Consider the following 19988-nt stretch of genomic DNA (forward strand, 5'->3'; position numbering starts at 1 on the left):
CATCTTCTCGCTGGCTGGCCGACGCAAATCGCAGACCCGAAAGGTTTCTCCTCTTTCTTCTCTGCACTGAACTTCGCGTCGGTGCAGTGACTCATCTCGTGGAAGGCTCGTTTTCTCTCTCTCCCTTTTGGTGTGTTTGAAGACAAGAAGCCCCGTTCTCGCCATCTTGACTTGGCCTTTTTCACATTGGAATTTTCTCCCTTGGCGACCACGCTCAGACGTCGTCTCTGCGATCCCCGCCTCTCTTCTTGAACCTAACCCCGGTCCGGAAAAAACCGTCGTGGGCTGCATGTCTAAGATGCGGGAGTGTCCCTTCTCTCGCTCTCTCTCGCTGACTTCTCCCTCTGAGGCCGTTATCTCGCTGACCTCCTGTGCCGTAACGAGTGTTTCTCTGCTTTGCGGTTACGCCTTCGCTCTTCTCTCGGATCTTCTCTCCACTCTGTCCGATCTCGTCGTCTCTCTCTCCCTCAACTCCTCCTCCTGTCTCTGTGCCCGCCGGCGTACACGGGAGATCGACAGCCGGTCAGCGCTCTCTCCTGACTCGCCGACTGCGTTTTACCAATCAACTTCGATTCGACAAAAATGCCAGGAAGGTTTTGTCTCCGCCTGGTCGATCTGTGCGTTCTTGGCCTCATTTGTCCAGGTTGATTCTGTCTCCGAACTCGCCGTAGAGTTTCGTCTTCAACTCGGTCATTTCTTTCTTCGTCGCCTCCAGCTCCTCTTTGCACTCGTCCAGGATCTTTTGCTTCTCCGTGATTTGGTTCTCAATCTCCTCCTCAATCGTGTCCGTGTCGACTGACGCGAAACACTCGCCTTTCAAGAAAAAGGAAAACAAAAGATGACAGAAACAAGCATTGTCGGCACTGGCTGTTTACAGGAGGCAACACTTCATTCTTCTCTGCTTTTCGCCCTTCATCCCTTCCACTGACGGTTTACGGTTTGCACCCTCTCACAAAAAAAGCCCAACAGGCGCCTGCGGGGCACTCGCCGCTGTACGTACTCAGGCGCGTCGGGGACGGCGTCTCTCGCGGGGGCTGATCTTCGCCAAGTTTAAAAAACGCCAGGAGGCGGAAACTCACCTATCTTCAGCATGATGTCGTTGGGATCGACAACGATCATGGCCTCTTCTTGAGCGTCTCGGAGCGTGCGCAGCGCGTCCGTAAGCTTCTCGATTCGAGATTCCAAATCGACGTATTTGTGGTTGAGGCTGCTGAAGCGGCAAATCCGCGCCTGAGCCTCTTCCGTCACTTCGACGTCCATCCTGGGAAAACACAGCGAAGGAAAGGAGAGGCAGGAGAACGGAAAGGAGAGGCAGGAGAACAGAAAGGAGAGGCAGGAGAACAGAAAGGAGAGGCAGGAGAACAGAAAGGAGAGGCAGAAGAACGGGGGAGAAGAAACGCGAGGAAAGAAGAAAAGGAGAAGAAAACGATAGAGGGGCTGAGGACGGGGCAGAGGAACAAGTGTCTCGCAGCGCCAAGAAGGCGAGCGGAAGCCAAGAGACGAGAGAGGAAGACAAGAGACACAATACGAGAGGGCGGAGAAGGACGGTCGAAGCCGGGAATTGCGATGAGGAACAGCACTTCACAGGGACAGACGGGAACAAAACTGCATAGAGGCACCGACACAAAGGGAGAGACAAACCCGAGGGAGAAAAGACAGCAAAGCCAGGGATTACAAATGCAGAGACACTGGAAAGCACGAGTCGACTTCGTCCAGTGCGTCCGTCCTCGTTTCACACGGACTTAAGACACGCAAAAATCGGACAAGAACAAGACTCGCTTCCGGCCCTTCTCGTTCTCTCCTTTTCATGTTTCTTTGGTGTGCAGGAAATACACCGTCCTTCTCTCCCTTCGCGTTTTCTTCGCGGTGCGAGCCGTGCATGCAAGCGATGCACACGCGAGGTCGGACGTGTGCAAAGTCGTGAAACGCTTCCTCGCCATGTGTTCGTTTTCTGGCGAAATCGCCGACAAAAGGTGAAGTGAATGATGACGAGAGAAAGGCAAGGAAGATAGCCGAGTAGAGATCTGCTCTTTCCTTTTGGAGAAACAAAATCAAGAGACAGCCTCCACGCCAAGCCGACAAACTCACACTGTTCCGGTTTCTGTATAGACACCTGAGAACGGGGAAACCTTTCCTTTTCCTTCGCTCCTGTCTCCAGCAACCGTCAATGATCGAGACCGTTGTTTCGGTAACTTCAGCATCGCCTCAGCACGAAAGTCGAGACGACACATGATGTTGCAGCTAGACAGGCGCTCAGGAATCAACGGAGGGAAGAACACCTCAGTGTCCCTTCTCTTCGGCTTTTGACCTCGTTCTTCTGTGTGTTCCTTCTCCTCTGTCCGTTCTCTAACCTGCGTCTGTTCATTCCACTCTTTCCTTCGTTTTTCGACTCTCGCTCCTGCTGTCGTCCATTCAGTCTGCCTGCTTGTCTCTCTGGCGAGCGCTGCATGCTTCGCCTCCTCCCGTGCTTCTAGTCATTGCTTCTCTTCTGCTCTCTTCCTCTCTGCGTTCGACTGCTCTCGCCCCCAAAAGCTCGTGCTCCTTACAATTACTTGCGCGTTTTCTTGTGTTTTCTTCGTTTCCTGCCGCTCTAGATACCACCCTCACGGCTTTTCCAGCTCTTCGTCCCTCCTTTTGCCTCTCTTTTCCCCTCTCTGTTTGTCTCCCCCCCCTCCTTTTCTTTCCCTACTTTCTCTCTCTCCGTTTGTCTCTCTTTCTCTCTCTCTGTTTGTCTGTCTTTCTCTTTCTGCGTTGCTTTCTATCGGTTGTTTGCGCTCTCCGAATGTGCGCGTTCTCAATCGTGAAACCTGAGGAACGAGCAGAAAAAGCAAACGCCTCTTGGGGCAGACACCAGGCCGGCTCTGGATGAGGAAGAAAGCGTGAGGACGGGGAACCCGACAACGGGCATTAGCCGTTTCACACCTCCTCGCTGGACCTTTCTCTGACAGCCGACAAAATCCACCTTCGCTTTTGTGCGGAGCGCAAAGGGAGAACAAAGCGAGGAAAGAGACAGCCTTATCAGGCAACCAAGAAAACTAAAACGGTGTGACGGAGGAAAGGCAAGAGAAGAAACCAGAGAGAAGTTCTGTTCGCAGGACGCGATTCACCATGGGGATCCGCAGGAAATCTCGGAAGAAGAGCGCAAAGACGCGAAGCAGTTCGTCTTCCTCGTCGCCTTCTCCCACGGAGCATCCTGCCGGAGAGCAAAACCAGTCGGGTCCTGAGGCAAACGGCGACGCACCTGGTGAGAGGGCGACTCTAGTCTTGTTAAACGAAACCGGAACTTAGTACACCCGCATTACAGGCTGGTCTAAGGTCTGTAGCATTTCCTGTGCTCCTTAACATCACAGCTATCTAATCATATCGTACCTGAACGGCATGTTCGAGCATATTATGCGGTGTTAAAAGTAACGCCATGCAAAACCGCTGGTCTCTCTTCCTTTCGAGCAGAGGCGCGGCAGCAACATAGCCCCGCGCAAGAGATGCACGTGCTTCAGAGAGCGTAGAGTCGATTTACAGCCAACCGCAGCGGCGAAAAAAGAGTAACTGAGAAAGGAAGCAACGCTTGGAGACAAGGTGAACGGAAAAGCAAAGATCGTAAACGCGAACTGGAAAACGATACATGCATATGTATGTGTATATATATATATATATAGTTAGATGTAGAGAGGGAAAGCAGACACGCCGAGAGCGGAGTCAGACCCTGGAGAGTCCTCGGCGGTTTGCTGACGACAGCATGTCTTCGACAAAGGGCAGGAACGTGAGGAGCGAGGAAGAAGACGCAAAAAAGGGCGAAAACAAGACGCCATTTCTGTCGTAGCGTCCGGTACACTGCACAAGAGAAGACAGTGCTCTCTCTAGTTGTTCCAGCGAAGACGAAACGAAAAAGAGAAGCACCGGCCTCCGTGGTGGTTCCCTTAGTCTGCGCGTCGAGCGAAACACGCCGTTCATGAGTACGAGGGAACGTTACAGTCGCATCCCGAGGAGAAACAGACTGAGTGCGCTCTTTTATGTGGCGGTGGAAGAAACACAAAAGAAGAATCTCTCCGCGTTCAAGCGAGGCACAAAAAGGTGCAAACACACCACCACCGGTGTTTCTAGAGAGAGGTGAATGTCTTTCTTGTGACGAACCCAAACACGTGTCGCCGCCGAGCGATGCGCAACTCGAAACCTTCACCCCCGTAAACAAACCCAAACAGCTTTGATGTTTGAGCGAGAAAGAAGGAACGGACTCACGCGTTTCAGGTGGACGTGCGAAATGCGAACATTCCGGCGATAGCCGCACCCTTCTTCGTGTACCTGTCGCCAATCGGTGCAAGCGCGAGAGACACAGAAGGAACGAGAGAGAGGGAAAGCGAACAAGAGAGAGAGATAGCCGCTCCGTCGTCGCTGGAAAGAGGCTGAAGGTCTCCACAGCTCCGAAGGCGTAAACAAGTGGAGAAGCAAGAGCAGTGTTGGGGACCAGACAAAATACGGAGTGTTTGTCTTGCCACGTCCATGTATAACAGAAGAAAGTCTAACACAAGACGCCGACGGGCGTAAGAAGCCCCGCACGGGGAGTACTTCTCCGGCGGCGTCTCTTCCATAAGAAGTGGAAGAGAAGAAGCGAAGGCGCGCCTCATGAGAGGAGGCTCTCTGGCTGAGAGGCGTCGCAGGCGTCACGCTTTGTCTCAGGAAAGAGACTGGAAAACTTGAGAGATCCAGGAAGCTGGAGAGAGGCTGTCACAAATGTGGAGGAATTGACGAGCATTGGAACAAGGTTGCCGCAATCGAGGACACATGCGTCGTCCCCCGGATTGCTGCTGTGTTCTCCTTCTCACAGAGAGCGAAGGAGAGGGGCAGTCATTGGTGAAGAAACACTTTGAGACTCTTATACGAAGAAGGAGACTATGAGACTGGGCCACAGGTGTTACCTCGACGAGACAGCAGAACAGGATTTGAAAGACGCTGAAGGCATTGAAACGAACAACGTGGTTAACCACCGCCCCGGGGGACTCAGTCGTGCCTCCGACTCTCGAGGGCTTCCTTTGCGTCGCGTTTTCGCTGTAAAGTCGCGGAATTTCCCTCGGTTTTTTTCAGCCCCGCGCAGGCGCCTCTCGATTTACTTGTTGCCTTGTTTGTCCGGTATCTTCTTCATTTTCGTAGAGCATCCCCCCGAGCCTCAAGAGGCACCGGCGCTTCGCCTGCCGCTGTCGTCGCCTCTCGACCAAACCGCCGAGTTTCAGTCCCGGCTGTTGCAGCAATTGTTCCTCCAGCAAAACATGCTTCACCAGCAAATTTTAACTCAACAAGAAGAAATGAAAAGACAGTGGGAGCATCAGCGCGAGTGGGAGAGAGAGCAAGAGGAGAGGCTCGCCGGTGTATGTACAGCTCAGGCATCCAGAGGGAGAAGCATGGCGAGTGAAGGCGGAGACGGGGCTTCCGAAGAATGCAGGAAGGAACAGAGGCAGGTGGAGAAAGATGCAAGGCAGAGAGAGAAAGAAGAGACGAATAACGCTCGCGAGGAAGACGCGCGAACCAAGGCAGAAGGGAGCACCGACGACGGCCGAGGCGAGGACGAGAGAGTCAGGCAAGAAGCAAGAAGCGACAGAGAGGAAACGTTAGTCGCGAAGATTAAAATGCTCGAGGCCCAGCTCGAGGCGATGCAGGCGAAACACGAGAAAGAGCGGAGAGACGAAGAACGGAAACAGGAAGAGCGGGAGAATCAGGAAGACGAAAAACAGGAGCACGAACGCGAAGAACAAATCTTGTCGAGACTTGAATTCTCAGTTGCTTACTGTTCTTCTTTCGAACCTCCCTATACACCCGAAATGCTCACACCCGACGGCTCACGAGCAGGTGGAAAAGGATGGCGATCCGCGCCGTACGTCTCGCCAGCAAACCTCCATCAACCTTCACAGTGTCCGAGGCCATCGTCGTATATCCCTATATATATATATATATATACTTGCTTTTTTATGTTTGCTTATGTATATGTCTATATATATATATATATATGTAGGTATATGAATTTCTAGACGTAGCTGTGTGTCTATACAATTGTAGGAAAGTCAATACGTTTGTATTTGCGCGGCATGCTCGTTCACCCAGACAGGTGATCTGTGTGCTTCAGTGAAGTACCTGCGCATCCCGCGCCGCCCTTTGCGTGCGTCTCGGTGTTTCTAACCGGATGCATCTCGAGGCGCATTCTTATGTTTCTGACTATACGGCTTTTGGACCGAAGGCGACGCGGGTTCTCTCTTTCTCTGTGTTTCTTTTCGCCGAGACACGTGTTCTCCGCTCCCTCGCCTCTGCATTCGGCTCTTTCTGCCGGTTTCATTCGCAGGCACTGCTCGTACCCTCAAGAAATCGGTCTCGCTCTCGCATCGCCCGCGCAAATCAAGTTCCTTCAGCTCCTCTCGCACGAGTCGAAGATTGCGAGGAAAATCGAGCTCGTGAGACCTCTCAGCTCCAGCGGAGTGTGCCGCACTGCGAAGCGGTTTCTGGCTGTCTCACAGCGACAAAAGACGGAAACAACCGTTTGAGAGAACACAAAAAATTAGGCAGGAAATTGTGCTGGAGGGAGATACCGCACTCGTGCTTCTCAACGTCGTTTTGTTGTGGGGAATCCTAAACCCTCTACCCTCTCAACTAGGGGCATATACACACGGAGACCAGTCACGAATGATCGTTTGCATGTGCGTAGCAAATGCGAAACAAAACAAAGGTTTTTAGCACCGGAGAGGAACCCAACCGCAGCGCTCTCTCATCTGTCGTGTGCTCCTTACCACAAGACAACCGGAGACCGAGAAAAAGCAAAACCTGCAGGAGACGCTCTCTCTGTGTCTCCCTGTGCTTCTTTTTCTCCAGTGGGTTGCTTCGCCTACAGACGTTCCTCGTCCTTCTTCCTCTCCCTCCTCTCCTTCCGCTCCCTATTCCCCTGTTTCCTCGTCTTCTCTGTCTGAGGCATATCGGCGAGCGTCTTTTACTCGACTCGGCTACCTGCGCTTCAGCGCAAATGCGGAGTCTAGACACCGTGCGCGAGAGTTGAAGAGCGTGAATTTGCCTCGCTTTACAGATTGCCTCTTCATCAAACTGCTATTTGTCGGTCCTCATTGCCTGCCGGAGGTGAACTCGAGCTTTCAAGTGGTGAGAAAACCTCTTAAAATGCTGTGTCGCTTCTCGCGCAACTCACACCAAGAATCGAAGCAGCGTCTTCATTCCTCCTAACCTCTCCCTGTTGTCCGTTCTTTCGCCTTTGTCCTGTCGTGGCTATGCCATGATGCTTCAGCGAACAAGGCGGAGGTTCTCTCCGGCTTTCTCACCTGCGCGCATCTGATTGGAAAGTTTGTCTCGTCTCTCTCCTGTGTCTTCAGGCTACGTCCACATCAACGCTTTGTCGCTCTATCTGCTGTCGGTTTCTCTTTGCTTCCCACATCGATAGTCTTGTCCTTTCAATCCTTTGCCCACCTTAGTTTTCTCTCAGTTTCTCGACGTGACCGGCACATGTCCTGTCTTCCTATCGTTCTTTCTTCATATCATGCTTCCAGTCCTTTTCTGCTTATCGCTCGTGGAAGCTTTCTTCTTCCTTTTCTTCCTCTCGCTCTTCCTACCTTTCGTCTTCTTTGCCTTCTTTTCTGACTTCCCTCTTGTTTTTTCTGTCTAGAGTTTAATCGCGGTAAACTGCCTAGGTCGGCCATTGCCGGGAACACTTGCCTCGCTGCTGGACTTGCCTCATGTAAATCCCGAGGAAGCGAAGACGATTGAGCACGACTTCAAAGCTCCCCTCGGTCCTCGCCGCCCCGTCTCGTCTCTGTCCTCCGTACGCGCAACCAGAAACGCCATCACGAGGAGCATTCGCTCCAGAAGAAAAACTACGCAGGAGACCCGCGCACAGCAGAAACTCGCCTGGTCTCGGCAAGAGGGGAGAAGGCTCGGCGTTCTTCGCCTTGTCTGGTGCATGCGACGCGCGGAAAACGGAACGGAAAGGATCGTTTACACAAGAGAGAAATGGAAACAAACAGAAACGAACGAGAGAGGACAGGTCGCGAAAAAGAGCACATGCGGTCCCGCGCCTGCGTTCCCCAGAAGAACAGAGCAAGGAAGAACGGGTGCAAAGTAGTGCAGTTAGAATCGCAAAACGTAAAGACGAGAGACAAACGCTCCTCGAAGTCAAGTGTTCCGCTGCCTGGGTTTTCGCGAAAGTCGTGGTGTTCCTCTGTACATCACAAACACCAAATACACATGCTCCTATATTCAGTATCCAAAATACTCAAATGTCCCTGTTTATTCGATTTGAATTAGACCCCTGTGGGCAGACAACCGCGTCCAATGTAACGGCATGTTCCCCACGTAACAGTAGACGCCTTGGCGTCTTCCTCTCCTCGTTTTAAAAGGCTGCCGCCAACCGCCCCGTCTACATCGAGAGAAGCGATGTGCGGCATGCACGCGTGGTCTCGCCTCCTGCTCTCCTTTGTTCTTTTTGATTCTGATTCCTGCGGTCGCAGCGCGATCAACGCCGCGAGAAATCGCCATCTTCTTTGCTTTCCTGTTCTCTTTCTGCGCCGCCTCCTCGCGCCTCGCCTCTCGGACACGCCTCCCGTGGCGGTCGTCCTCCTTCCACTTGCGTCGCGGTTTGCTCGTCCCGACCGAAACAGCCTCTGAGTGTCTATCTCGCGGAGAAAGAGAATCTCCTTTCCTCTGCGAAAAAGAAGTTCGTCGAGGAAGAAAACTTTGCCGCTGCCGTTCTCGTTCGCCAGGCGCTCGAGAAACTCGCAAAAGCGAAACCCCACATTGTCGAGTTGGAGAAAACAGAAGAGTAAGCGGCAAGTTCCAATTTCTTGTTTCCAAGGACGTCAGGCGAGCGAAGCGCGAAAGCCGCCGCCGATCTGCTCTGTCCGCACTCCACTACATTCATTGATATACATTTCCACATATATATATATATATATATACCTGCGTTGATATATATATATATATATATATATATATATATTGCTCGTTTCGTCATGCTGAGGCAGGTGTGTTCGTACGTGGCCATTAAGAGAGCATTCGTGCAGCTTCTGTTTCGGTAAAGAAAGAGAACACTCAAGCTAAAACGAGGGAACTGGAACAGCGCTACGGTTCGTGAGACACCAGGTGCGTACATGTAGCTTCATATATATATATATATATGCATGGGTAGTTACACGGATGTATGCTTGTCGTAGAGTGTACATGTACGTAAACATGTGTTCATTTCTATGAATATTGCTGTCGCTGCTTCAGAGGAGCAGGGATCTACGCTTGCGTCGCCACACACCTAGAAGCATGTATATTCATATATATATGTATATATATAGATGAATATGAATCTATGTGCGTATAAGTATGTATACATGTGTGTAAAAAATATATACATGCATGTGTGTATAAATATATGCATGAATAAATATATGCCTGTAAGTATATATCTGTAGCGTTGTTTTTCGTGTGATTTTCTCTCAGGGATGCGGCAGCCCGGGAAGCATTTGAGGAGGCCAGGCGGGCGAAGGCTGAACTTCTTTCGTGGCAACTCTGTGTGAAGAAAACCGTCGCAGCTGCGCTTTGTTGCCCAGCTGATCCGATCACCCAGGCAGAAGAGCGAGAGGAGAAGACGCCGCTAAAAGACAAGCACCTCATTGAGCATCTTGCACAGAAGGTAGGTCGAGTGCCGGGAAGAAAAACCACGTAGACGCCGCAGGCGAGTTCGAATGCCGTCCAGGCCAAGGCCACGAGACACCAACAGTGAGAAAGAGAGCAAGAGAAAAAAAGAGAAAACCTAGAGAGTGTACGCCAGAGAGAATCGCATGCGAACGAGAAATGACGAAAAAACAGTTGGAGGAAGTCGAAAGAAAGAGTCTCAAGAAACGCACCTCTCCGGCATCGAGACAAGTCGACCGCTCGGACGGCGGCGAGAAAAGCGCCGTACCCTTGAGAGCCTCCGCACGAGTAGTTGCACTCGTTCTTCGCCGCTCTCTGGTTTCTGGGCTTTCGAGCGATTTGATTTCTTGTTCTCTCAAACTCCCCCGACCCCGCTGACTCCCCTTGCGTGTGCCTGAACTTGGCCTCGCCTGCGGTCTCCCAAGCCCCGTCGGTCTCTTTTTGTTCTCGCCATGTCTCAGCTTCCGTCGTCTTCCTCGTCCCAACTTTTCCGTCCCGACTCGGAAACCCTCTCTTCCGAGGCTTCTCCCCTCTGTCCCTGCGACGCTCGTCGTCTTCGTGAGGAAGAAAAATCTTACCGCGCCGTTCCCGTCAAAGTGTCGAGCGCCGGAGTTTCTGAAAGCGAAGCAGAACGAGAAGGCCGCACGAACGGCTTCCCTACTCTCTCTCCTGATGACATGCCCATTCGCCCGATGCACGCAGATCAACAGAGACAGCTCCTGTTGCTGGAATCTCCAGAGCGCGACGCCTCCCAAACCCACGAGACGCCGAGCTCAGTAGGCTGTTTGTTCAACACTCGCGCATGTACCAGAACATGTGCATCGGTGCCACGGGGTGTACGCGATAAGCGTCGCAGTAAATGTCGCGCAGCGTGAACCGCCCATCAGAAAAACCTCGGCGCCTCAGACGGAAGCCTGCCGGCTCCACGAGGGGAGGAAATGTGCCTCCCTCAGGGATGTTCAAAAAGTGAGGGTGGAGCTTTTGCGCCGCAAAGCAGAGAGAGACTGAAGCCGAGATGCGGCATCTGCGACTCTCTTGGATCTGTCTTCTGTGTCGCTTTACCTCACCCCAAGGCCAGGAAACAGACTGTTGCGCACTGAGCCGCTGGCCGTTTGTGTGTTGGTGTGGCGGGCGATGCAGGTGAACTTCGTAGGGCAGATAAGGTCGGAAGATGTGGACTCTGCCTCGCTGCTGTCTCCCTTCTTCCCCCGAGATGTCGTGTGTGCGCTGTTCGCCGCGGACACTCCAACGCGTTCCGCGGCGCAAGAGGCCGTTGCTCGAGAGTTGGAGTCTCACCCCGGTGAGACAGAGGGAGAACCCCGAAGGAAGAGAGAACAGAAAGCCACACGCTGCTCCCTCAAGCATCGGCGCAGCGCAGGGGCGCGCAGGTGAAGCAGCGTCGAACGGTGTAAGACCAGGGACGCAGCCGAAAACACGATTTGCCGCACGAAGCAGAAACACCAGAGGGGAAGAAAAACGAAGAAGCATGAGCGCAAGAGAGGAAGACAAACACCGAGGAAATGGACGGCGAGGAGGGGGAATGCTTGCTTTCTCACGTGTGTGTGTGTGTGTGTGTGTGTGCGTTTTGCAGAGATGATCACCGGAGAACTCTTTGTTGCTTTATGCCCGATCCTCCAACGCGCGTTTGCAGATAAGACGCTCAAGGTGCGTTCCTCTCACGCCGTCGCTTCGTCTCTGTTTTTTCCCCTTCTTTTCCAAACGAGGCTCCCCCCCTTTGCGAGAGCCGTTCCTCACATGCACTCCCTCGCCCCAGCCTTCTCAGCCTTTATTCGGCTTGCGCCCCTGGTGCCCAACCCCGGTAGCTCTGTGGTCTCTACGCTACCCCAGTCCCTGTCGTCGACCTGATTTTGTTGTCTCTCCAGATTTTCCTCGGCGGTGCGCACCTCCTCTCGCTGTTCCTGGAGTCCCCGAGCCTTGCGTCTCGCCAGCTTCTTTCTCCACCCTTCCGAGGCGTGCGCCAGGAACTTCTTCTCCGCGTCGGCGGCGTTTTCTCAGAGCGCGCTCGAAGGCTCCTACTCCTCCTCTGCAAGTCTCATCCGGAAGTCGCTGGCGTGCTTGCAGGCGAAGTCTTTGAGCGTTTGACCGCCGCCGGGAGGTCGCAAGCGCCTCCGAAGGACGCACCGAGCTTCGCGGCGTCGCGCAGTCTCGGCGGAACGCCCACGACCGAGCGCAAAGAAGAGGACAAACGGAGACAGGGCGAGAGCCGGGGCCGCGGCAGAGGCGGCTTCCGACCAGAGACAAACATGAGAAGTCGAGGCGATCCAGCGGCTGGACACGCTCCCGTCCCTCAAAAGTAAAGTGCACAGATGCGCAGAGAGAGCAAGACAGAGGGCTCTGTGTGGCGGACTCTCAGCATTTGGATTTTTCCAAACACACTCGCGGCCCCGACCCTAATCACAGCTTACAGTCCTCATGTGTTTTCTGTTTGTGGGCGTTTGGTGTTCTCTCATCGACGGGTGCGTTTTAGTTTCGAACGAGAAAGCGTTCATTTGATAGTCCTCGTGTCAACCGCGTCAGAGGCGCGTTCGACCCGCGTCGGGTTCCTGTTTTCCTGCTGATCTCTCGCGCCGTCTGTTGGACGCAGTGTTTCCTCTTCCCTGGCGTCCGCTGGTCTGATGCATCCACCGGTCCTTTCTGTCTGTGTACAAACGGGAGGCAAACGGCGTGGCAGCGTCCAGGTTTCCTAGAGACGACGGTGCGCTTCTGTGGCGAACGTTAGATCGAGTCGCTGCCATCCGCTGCTTAGTGTCTCTGTTCGCTTGGCAGTGGTGCACAAAGAGTAAAGTCCAGAGTCGTCGTGGAGCCCATCTCTTCCTCTTCGTGTTCGTGTTCGCTTCGTGGCAGGTCAACACTTCAACTTCTTCAACTGTTTGTTTCCCTGATTTCGGCCTTCTGCTTGGTGGAGCCTCTTGCTCCAGGAGGCCTTCCGCTTGCGCGCCTTCTCGACCTCTTGGAAGACTTGTTCCAGTCTGCCTCGGGCGACATTCGCAGTGCCGCAGTGCAAATCACAGCTCTGCTAATTCTTCAACTTCCGCACGCTTCTTCACAAGGCAAAATAAACAAGTTCATCGAGACGTTGAGACCCAAACAGAAAGAGGTGAAAACAACTCCACGCCTTCTTCGAAGTTTCTCTGCCACACGACGCTTTCGCTGATCTCGTTGTTGTGTGAACCACCTCGAGGATGTCCACCGAGTCCTCCAGAGGCATTGCCTTTCCCCTTCTTCTTTCCCGTCGTTTTCCCTCTCTTTTAGGAGCCTTTTTCACGCCGCCGCCGCCGTTTCCCCGGGGGGCGTCTCCTCTGTGTCTCCTCTGTGACTTTCCGGCATCTCTCGAGCTTTGCCCTCCGCCGTGCTTCCTCTCTGTACGGCTCTGCTCCGCGTGCGCTCAGTTGATCGCCGAGGAAGTGGTGCGACTCGAGAGTCCCGCCGCAGCGCCGGCGTCCTCACCTACGCCTCCCCTCCCTGCTTCCTCTCCGTTCCCGGTTAACGAGAGTTTGGCGATGCACGGGAGAGGAAGGAAGAGTGCCTCGCCATTCGCGAGACGCGGCAAGTCGAAGGCACCAAAGGAAAAGCGAGAAAAGGAACCAGACACGAAGTCACGAACGCCCGACCCAGAGCGTAACGACACACCAGCGAAAGAGGAAAATGTAAGGCATCTCTTCCTTTCGTTCATTGATGCATACCCCTGCCTTCCTCCTGTAGAAGATGTAGGGTCACCCGCTGTCGTGGAAGCTCCATGACGATGCGGGCTGCTGCCTTCTCACTCGCCTCTTCGATCTTTCTTCTCTGTGTCAGCCTCCCTCTCATGGGCGTCTCGCCTCACTGCTGCTCGGCGTCACACTCCAAAAAGGTATCGAGGAGGCGTCTTTTCGAGGCTTTCGCCCTTGCTCTCTCTGTTTGCCGCTCTTCCAGGTGCACGGCTCCGTCTCACTTCTGTCTTCCTCTCTTTTTTGTCTCTGCGAAGGTCCCCCACGGCGTGTGCGAATTTTGCCTCGAACGCTCTCCCGACCTCGCCGTTCCCTCCGGCATGGATTCTCACTTTCTTCTCAAATGTCCGTTGCTCACCTCCTGCCCTCACTGCCGGAGCATCGTCGAGGTAAGCCTTCGGCTGCTTTCTCTCCGTTTTCGGCCGTTCAGTAATTGTCTCGACAAGCGCCAACCACGGGGGGCCGGTGACCCAGATCCGCCAGCGTTCTTCCGGATGCCAAGCTGCGGTTTCTTCTCTCCCTTCACATTCCCCAGACGCGCAGCCCCTCTTTCCCTCACCGCGTGTGTGGCGTTCTCTCTAGTGCCCGAGAGGCGAGTCCCGCGATCGCTCTCTGCCTCTTTGGTTCTTCCTGAATGTCTCTGCGTCTTCGCCCCTCGACACACGCGCGCGAGAAACAAAACGAGCGAACCGGAACTCGAACCGCAATTGCAGCTCGACGTTTCCTCGTGTCCATTGCGTCGGGTTCGCAAATTCCGCCTGCGACTGCCTTCCTCGCCATGTCTGCTTTTCAGTCTTGTCTGTTTTCTTCCTACCCCCTCTCCATCTTGACTTTCTGCTCTTTTCTGCAGGTCGCCCTCCTGCCTGATCACTTGTTGACTGCATGCGCCAAGACGCGCGCATACATTCGGTGTGACGTGTGTCGGGCTGTCGTGCTGAAGACGCAACTGCGGGGACACAACCAACTTGGGTGTCGAGGTAAACGAATTCAAGAAGCTTCTTCGTTCTCTTCGTTTCTCTCGCCGTCTCCTCAGCTCCTCTTTTTAACAGTCGACGTCTCGTTCAAAAAAAGCCGTTACCAAAATTTCACCAACAACCAGCGCATACACTCACATATACATACATACATACATACATACATACATACATACATACATACATACATACATACATACATACATACATACATACATACATTGAATGCTCGACTCCACAGAGAGTCTCAGACGCATGCCGTTGCTGGAGCAGAAGTCTCAAATGCGGTGTTTGGGCACCTCTGAGCACCCCCCAGGGAACGGGAACTGCATTTGCGCCCGGTGGAATTGCTCTCTTCTTTTCCTCCCTCCTTCACTCTTGCCTTTCTCTCTTCTGGTTGATTGGGACCGGTGCTGTGCGCGCACCATGACACCTGGGAATGCCGTTGTGCGTTCCTCTTTTGTCTCGTGAATTCCTCGCAAACTTTTTTTTGAGTCTGCTGAATGCGAAGCGGAGTATAGTTGGCTGTCTCTGTTTTCCTTGTGCTTTTTCCCCTTCAAACGCACGGGTCTTCTTCAGCTCCGGCTCGCCCTGATCTTCAGCAGTGTTTCTTTTGCCGGGAATCGCTTCTTCCATCTCAATCCGCGTGGAGGAAACATCTTCTCCGGGACTGTCCTGCAAATCCACGAGGGCCGCACTCTTCACTGGGATAAATACGCACGCCGAACTGTTAGCAGTTTTGTTCTCGCGCGCCGCTTTGCTTCGTTTGACTACGAGCCTCGAACTCGCAGAGGGAGCGCAGCGTTGTCCTCTCGAGGGACGCAGGGGTTTGGGTTTGAAATGGAAATCGAGTTTCCTTTGCTTGGCGCGAAGATTCGTCCGTACACACATCGACACTTTTAGCTCGGTTAGGGCTGTTGATTGCGGGCAAGTCGGCAGAAAAAGACGAGAAAGGCCCAGGGACGCGAAACCAACGACGATGAACAACGCAGTGCAGTGAAGAACAAAAGTGACGGCCCTGAATACGACTTCTGCGTTTACATATACAAAGATCATTCGACTTTTTCCTCGCATATGCGAATCATGTCGGCCCGTTACACACGTGGCCATTCTGAGTTTGCTTTCGCGTTTTCACGCTGATGACTCGGGCAGACCTCTTGAGTTCGTCATTCCTTATGAAAACGGGATTTTTCTTCGAAAAAGAGACGTATTTCCCTTTCCTCGCTCTTCGCCGTTCCTGGCCGGAGAGGGTGCAACACGACGCCTACGGTACAAGCCAGGTCATTGGCTTCGGCCAGGTTTTAAAGAGTGTTCCGTGTTTTCTTTGTTTCCTATTTTTCTTCTCGATCGGAAGCCCGCTGCAGTTCTTTCTTCTCGTTTTCTGTTACAGACCTCGTTTCTTCCGCTCTCTCCACAGGTCCCCAGCAAAGACAAGACTGTGTGTCTTGTATGTCTGTTTCACTTGAGTCTTTTTCTGTGCGGAACCGTTCACCTTCATAGCCTCCGTGGGGACACTCGCTCTCTCTACGAGATTCAATCGCCACCAACACGACGGAGGCGAAAGTGAGGGAAACGACTGACTTTACACACCGAGCGACAACGCCCGACTTTCCCCTGGAACAATCGCGGGCACAGAAAATGTAAACACACCGGCAGATGTGCATAGAGTATGGAGTGGCAGGGAGAACAGACAGCATGGAGAAAAGAACGTGTGGTTTGTACCCGCGCGCTTCGAGAGAAAGACAGCACGTGTGTCGTGTTGGAATGCCGATATTTCACACCGTCGACAGACTGCTGGAGAGACGCACTGACAGTGGAATCGGCAAACCCATATGTAGACGAACAAGGATGCATAGGAAAAAGGATTGAGACAAAAATTGTAGGTGGAAAACCACTAGACACGAGCACATGCCTATTTCTGCATCTGTCGATCTCCGCCCATTCAAAACACATTCGCCACCTTCTTTTGCCGCGCCGCTTCATTCATCCCCTGCCGAACTGCGCCTCTCGTTCTCTTCCTGTACATCTCCCCGGCCCATTCTTTTCCTCCACCTCTGGTGGGCTTTCTCCTAGATTCATTCTTTACGTTAGTCGCATTTTCTTCCTGTTCCGCTCCCGGCTCTTGCTTCTCCATTCCCCTCGCTTTAGCTCTCGTGGTCTGTTGTTCCTGGAGTTTTTCGGTCGTCGCCGTCTTTACTCTGTTCCGCTGTTCCGTGTGCTTCTAAGCGAGCAGCAGACTGTTTCTCAATCCCAGCACGTCCTTGCGGTCTCTTCCGTTTTTGCGCTATCATCCACAGCTCGTTCTCTCCCCTGTCGCTTCCCGCCTCATCGTTCGAGCTTTTCTTCTCTGCTTTGTCTCGCTCCCCTTCCCTTTCCTGTCCCATTGACTACCTTCCCTGGGCACTCTCCACCTTTTCTCTGCTCCCCCTCAGCCGCTGTCTGCCTGCCTGGCGGCCCGATTCTCTTCTTTCCGTTCACAACGGAACCACATCTCGTTGGGGTACGGTCCGCACCGCCACCTGCGTGTCGCTGACTCCGAAATCGAAAAACGCGAGCGGCCACCGTACCTCTTGTCTCTCTTTTAATCTCTCGCGTGTCTCTCCGGCTTCTCCACAGGCTGGTGCTATTCAATCGCGATCTCCGCGCCGGCGTCTGCGAGAGTTTTCCGGACTTCCTCGGCCTTGACTTTGTCGACTTGTTTGAGAATTGTGTTGGGCAGCGCATCAATCACTGCTTTCGCCTCCTTCAGGCCCAGGTCGGTTCGCACGGTCCTCAGTGTCTTGATGACAGCGATGCGTTTATCGAGCGGCACGGCTTTTATCACCACGTCGAACTGCGTCTTCTCTGGAGGCGCCTCCTTCTTCTCCTCTGCTTCGGCGTCTGAAGGCGCTGCCCCGGCTCCTGGCCCCGCGACTGCTAGCCGCGCGGAAACGCCGAACGTTGCCTCAATCAGCGAAACAAGCTCGGCTGCCTCCACGAGAGTGAGTTTTTTGATTTCCTCCAGAACAGCTTGCGCGCGAGGCGACGCGGGCGGGGACGGCGGCGGCTCGGCAAAAAGCGCGATAGACTGGCTGCGGGAAGAAGGCGCAAAACAGGCAGACGCTGCAGGAGAGGTCGGCGCGGCTGCCGGATGACGCACAGACTGCGCACAGGAGGGCGATGCAAAGGAGAGAAGGCGTCTCGTCCCTGAAGGCGACGAAGCGATGAACAGAGGCGGCGAAAACCTCGAGGAAAGGTTCAGAGATCCCCGAAAACCAGGTACCAAGTGGACTGTACGAGCGCTTGGTTTCCCGTCTCCGGTGGGCACGCACCGCGAACGGGCACGCCCGCCAGAGGGGTGCGAAGCGCAAGAGGCGAGAAGGCGAGACGCGTTGCCTTCATCTGCGGAATACGACTTGAAATGGAAGGCGGGGGGAGGCATCAACTGAGCCCCCGAGGCGCATGACAGTCGCAAGGAGGAAGAAAAAGAATCGGAGACGGGGGTGTTTTCTCTGGTGCTGAGAGCCTGCGCGGGGTGCCGCGCAGCTTTTCGAGTGTGCCGCCACGAAACAAGAAAAGAGTAAAGCGATTCTTGAGAGGAAGGTGAAACAGGGAGACGCGAGGAAGAAGGCCAGAGGGCATTCGAAGGGGGGGGGACTGAGTGAGACGCCGAAGGGAGAGAGACGTCTCCAGCAGCGTCGAAGAGGAAAAGCGGAGGAACGCTGCTCTGCCTCCACAGTCGCTCCGAAGGTGGGGGCGAAACCCCTGAAGAAAGGAACGAGAAAAACGAGGAGGAGAGACGAGAAAAAGCTGGGGAGTTGGGCCCGGAGGGCGAGATAGGACGAGCGAGACAGCCCGCCACTGGGATCGCAGAAGAAAGATCGAACGAGCCTGGCTCAAAAAACAGAGGCAGAAACAGACAAAGCAAGAGACGGGTTGTCGGAGTTCCTTTTCGGCGGACAGAAGCGAAAGAATCGAAAGAACCCCCAGGAGCACTTCGCCGCACAGCTCTGCGCTTCTCGCCTGCGCCACTCAACCTTGCACAAGGGGGAGCAGCGTTCTGTGGCTGTGGCGACAGCCTCGACTGACAACTCCGCAGGAAAGAAGAGAAAGAACGAAAGTCCGAGAAGCTACACCCCGCAGACAGACAGCTGTCCACAGTTGGAAATAGCCCAGAAGCGCCGGAAGGCGCATCGCCTCGAGAGAAAATGGCCATTCCTGCCGGTGCAGAGGGAAACACACGCCAGGAAGAAGTCCGATATCTGTTCTCGAGGAAGGGCGCTACAGCCGAAAAGAGGGGTTTCACAACGCGAATTTCACCGGAATCGCCTGCTTATTTCCTGTGGAGCGACAGAAGATGGATGGGCGCGCCTCCACCGAAAGAACAGCCCCGGACAGCTGTTCCATCGAAGCCTCTGCTGACGGACGGAAAATTCATGGTGACAGGTACGTGTCTCGAAGCGAAACAGTTCTATGGAAAGAAAACATTTTTCCTAAGGGCAACAATCCCTCTGAATAAAGAGAAAAGGGTGAGACATGAGGATGTGTGCGACAAACGAACCCGCGAACTGTGGACAGGTCGACTAGACCGCATGTGTCCGGGAAAGGTTCTGCGAAGACGTTTCCAGCGGACGCACCTCGGCGCTCTTTTCGCGTCCTTGGCGGACGAAGCTGATGGATTCTACAAGGATTCACACTTGAGACAGTCGGGAAAACAGGAAATGTCGTAAAAAGCTCGAGACAACTGCAGTAACCAACAAAAACGGCGGCGCATCTCTTCCCGGGAACTCTCAGGGCCACTGCATGCAGGAGGTCGGCTGAAGACGATCCTTTCAAAAAAGTTAGGCAGGACGTCGTCAGAAAAAAGAGGGGTTTCTTAGGTTTCACACCCAACAGGGCTCTGAATGGAAGGAAAAGGACGGTAGTCAAATCTCCTTCCGGCTTCCACTCACCTCCAAGACAGGAAAATCGGCTGCATGCGCACACGCACCGCAGGCTGGCCCCTTCAGCTGCCGCAGCTGCTGCGAGCATCGCCGAGAGGAGTTAGAGCAGAAACTGGATTGCACACTTCTGTTTTGGAACGGCCACACTTTCTCGACAGACACAAGCGTTCTTTGCTGGAGGAGTCTTTTTTTTCTTTGCCTGTCTGTAACAGAAGATACTTGCCTCAGTCTCTCGAGCGAGGTCTGTGGCATGTTTTGTTACCGCGAATTTGTGCCTCTCAGCGCGACGGAATCTCGATATCGTGTTCAAAACTTCTTCCCTGCAGAGGCCCTCGAAGTGGTGGGGCATTGAGGACGGTCGAGAAACGCCGCTTTTTTCCAAGGATCATGCGCGCTCGCTACCCTATACCTATTGGCTCTGTGGAGCAAATCATATACAGGCGCTGGAGCCACAGTTCTCTACACCACTGCAGACTTCTTCACGACCTAGCCACGTCACGCAACACAAAACTGCACAGAGTCCTGCGCTCGAGTTTAGCACTTTGACAATGCTACCTCGTAAGCATATCCAGGGTCGTCGTCTTCTCCTTCGCCGCCGGTCATTCAATGAGGCGTGTGTGTATGTCACTAGGCAGACGCTTACGCGTCTTGCCCCTGCCGTCATTCATCATCCTTTTTTGTTAGTTAATGCATATTTTTTCCTG

General features: G+C 53.7%; 3 protein-coding genes across 3 annotated transcripts; 1 reads left to right on the top strand and 2 right to left on the bottom strand.

Moving 5' to 3' along the window:
- Nucleotides 1–631: 631 nt before the first annotated feature.
- NCLIV_041580 (putative prefoldin subunit) lies at nt 632–1260 on the bottom strand (the record flags this gene model as incomplete). The annotated part of the gene is made up of 2 exons (XM_003881066.1): nt 632–795; nt 1080–1260. The coding sequence occupies 2 exons, from the start codon at nt 1258–1260 to the stop codon at nt 632–634; spliced, it is 345 nt and encodes a 114-aa protein (XP_003881115.1).
- Nucleotides 1261–3108: 1848 nt separating this feature from the next.
- NCLIV_041590 (conserved hypothetical protein) lies at nt 3109–11978 on the top strand (the record flags this gene model as incomplete). The annotated part of the gene is made up of 11 exons (XM_003881067.1): nt 3109–3244; nt 5146–5863; nt 6326–6434; nt 6850–7128; nt 7646–7801; nt 8487–8797; nt 9466–9658; nt 10122–10436; nt 10801–10960; nt 11252–11325; nt 11484–11978. 11 exons carry the CDS (start codon nt 3109–3111, stop codon nt 11976–11978), a joined length of 2946 nt encoding a protein of 981 aa, XP_003881116.1.
- Nucleotides 11979–16985: 5007 nt separating this feature from the next.
- NCLIV_041595 (uncharacterized protein) lies at nt 16986–17783 on the bottom strand (the record flags this gene model as incomplete). The annotated part of the gene is made up of 1 exon (XM_003881068.1): nt 16986–17783. One exon carries the CDS (start codon nt 17781–17783, stop codon nt 16986–16988), a length of 798 nt encoding a protein of 265 aa, XP_003881117.1.
- Nucleotides 17784–19988: the final 2205 nt, after the last annotated feature.

This window comes from Neospora caninum, chromosome IX (assembly GCF_000208865.1).
Source record: "Neospora caninum Liverpool complete genome, chromosome IX".
NCBI classification, from domain to species: domain Eukaryota; phylum Apicomplexa; class Conoidasida; order Eucoccidiorida; family Sarcocystidae; genus Neospora; species Neospora caninum.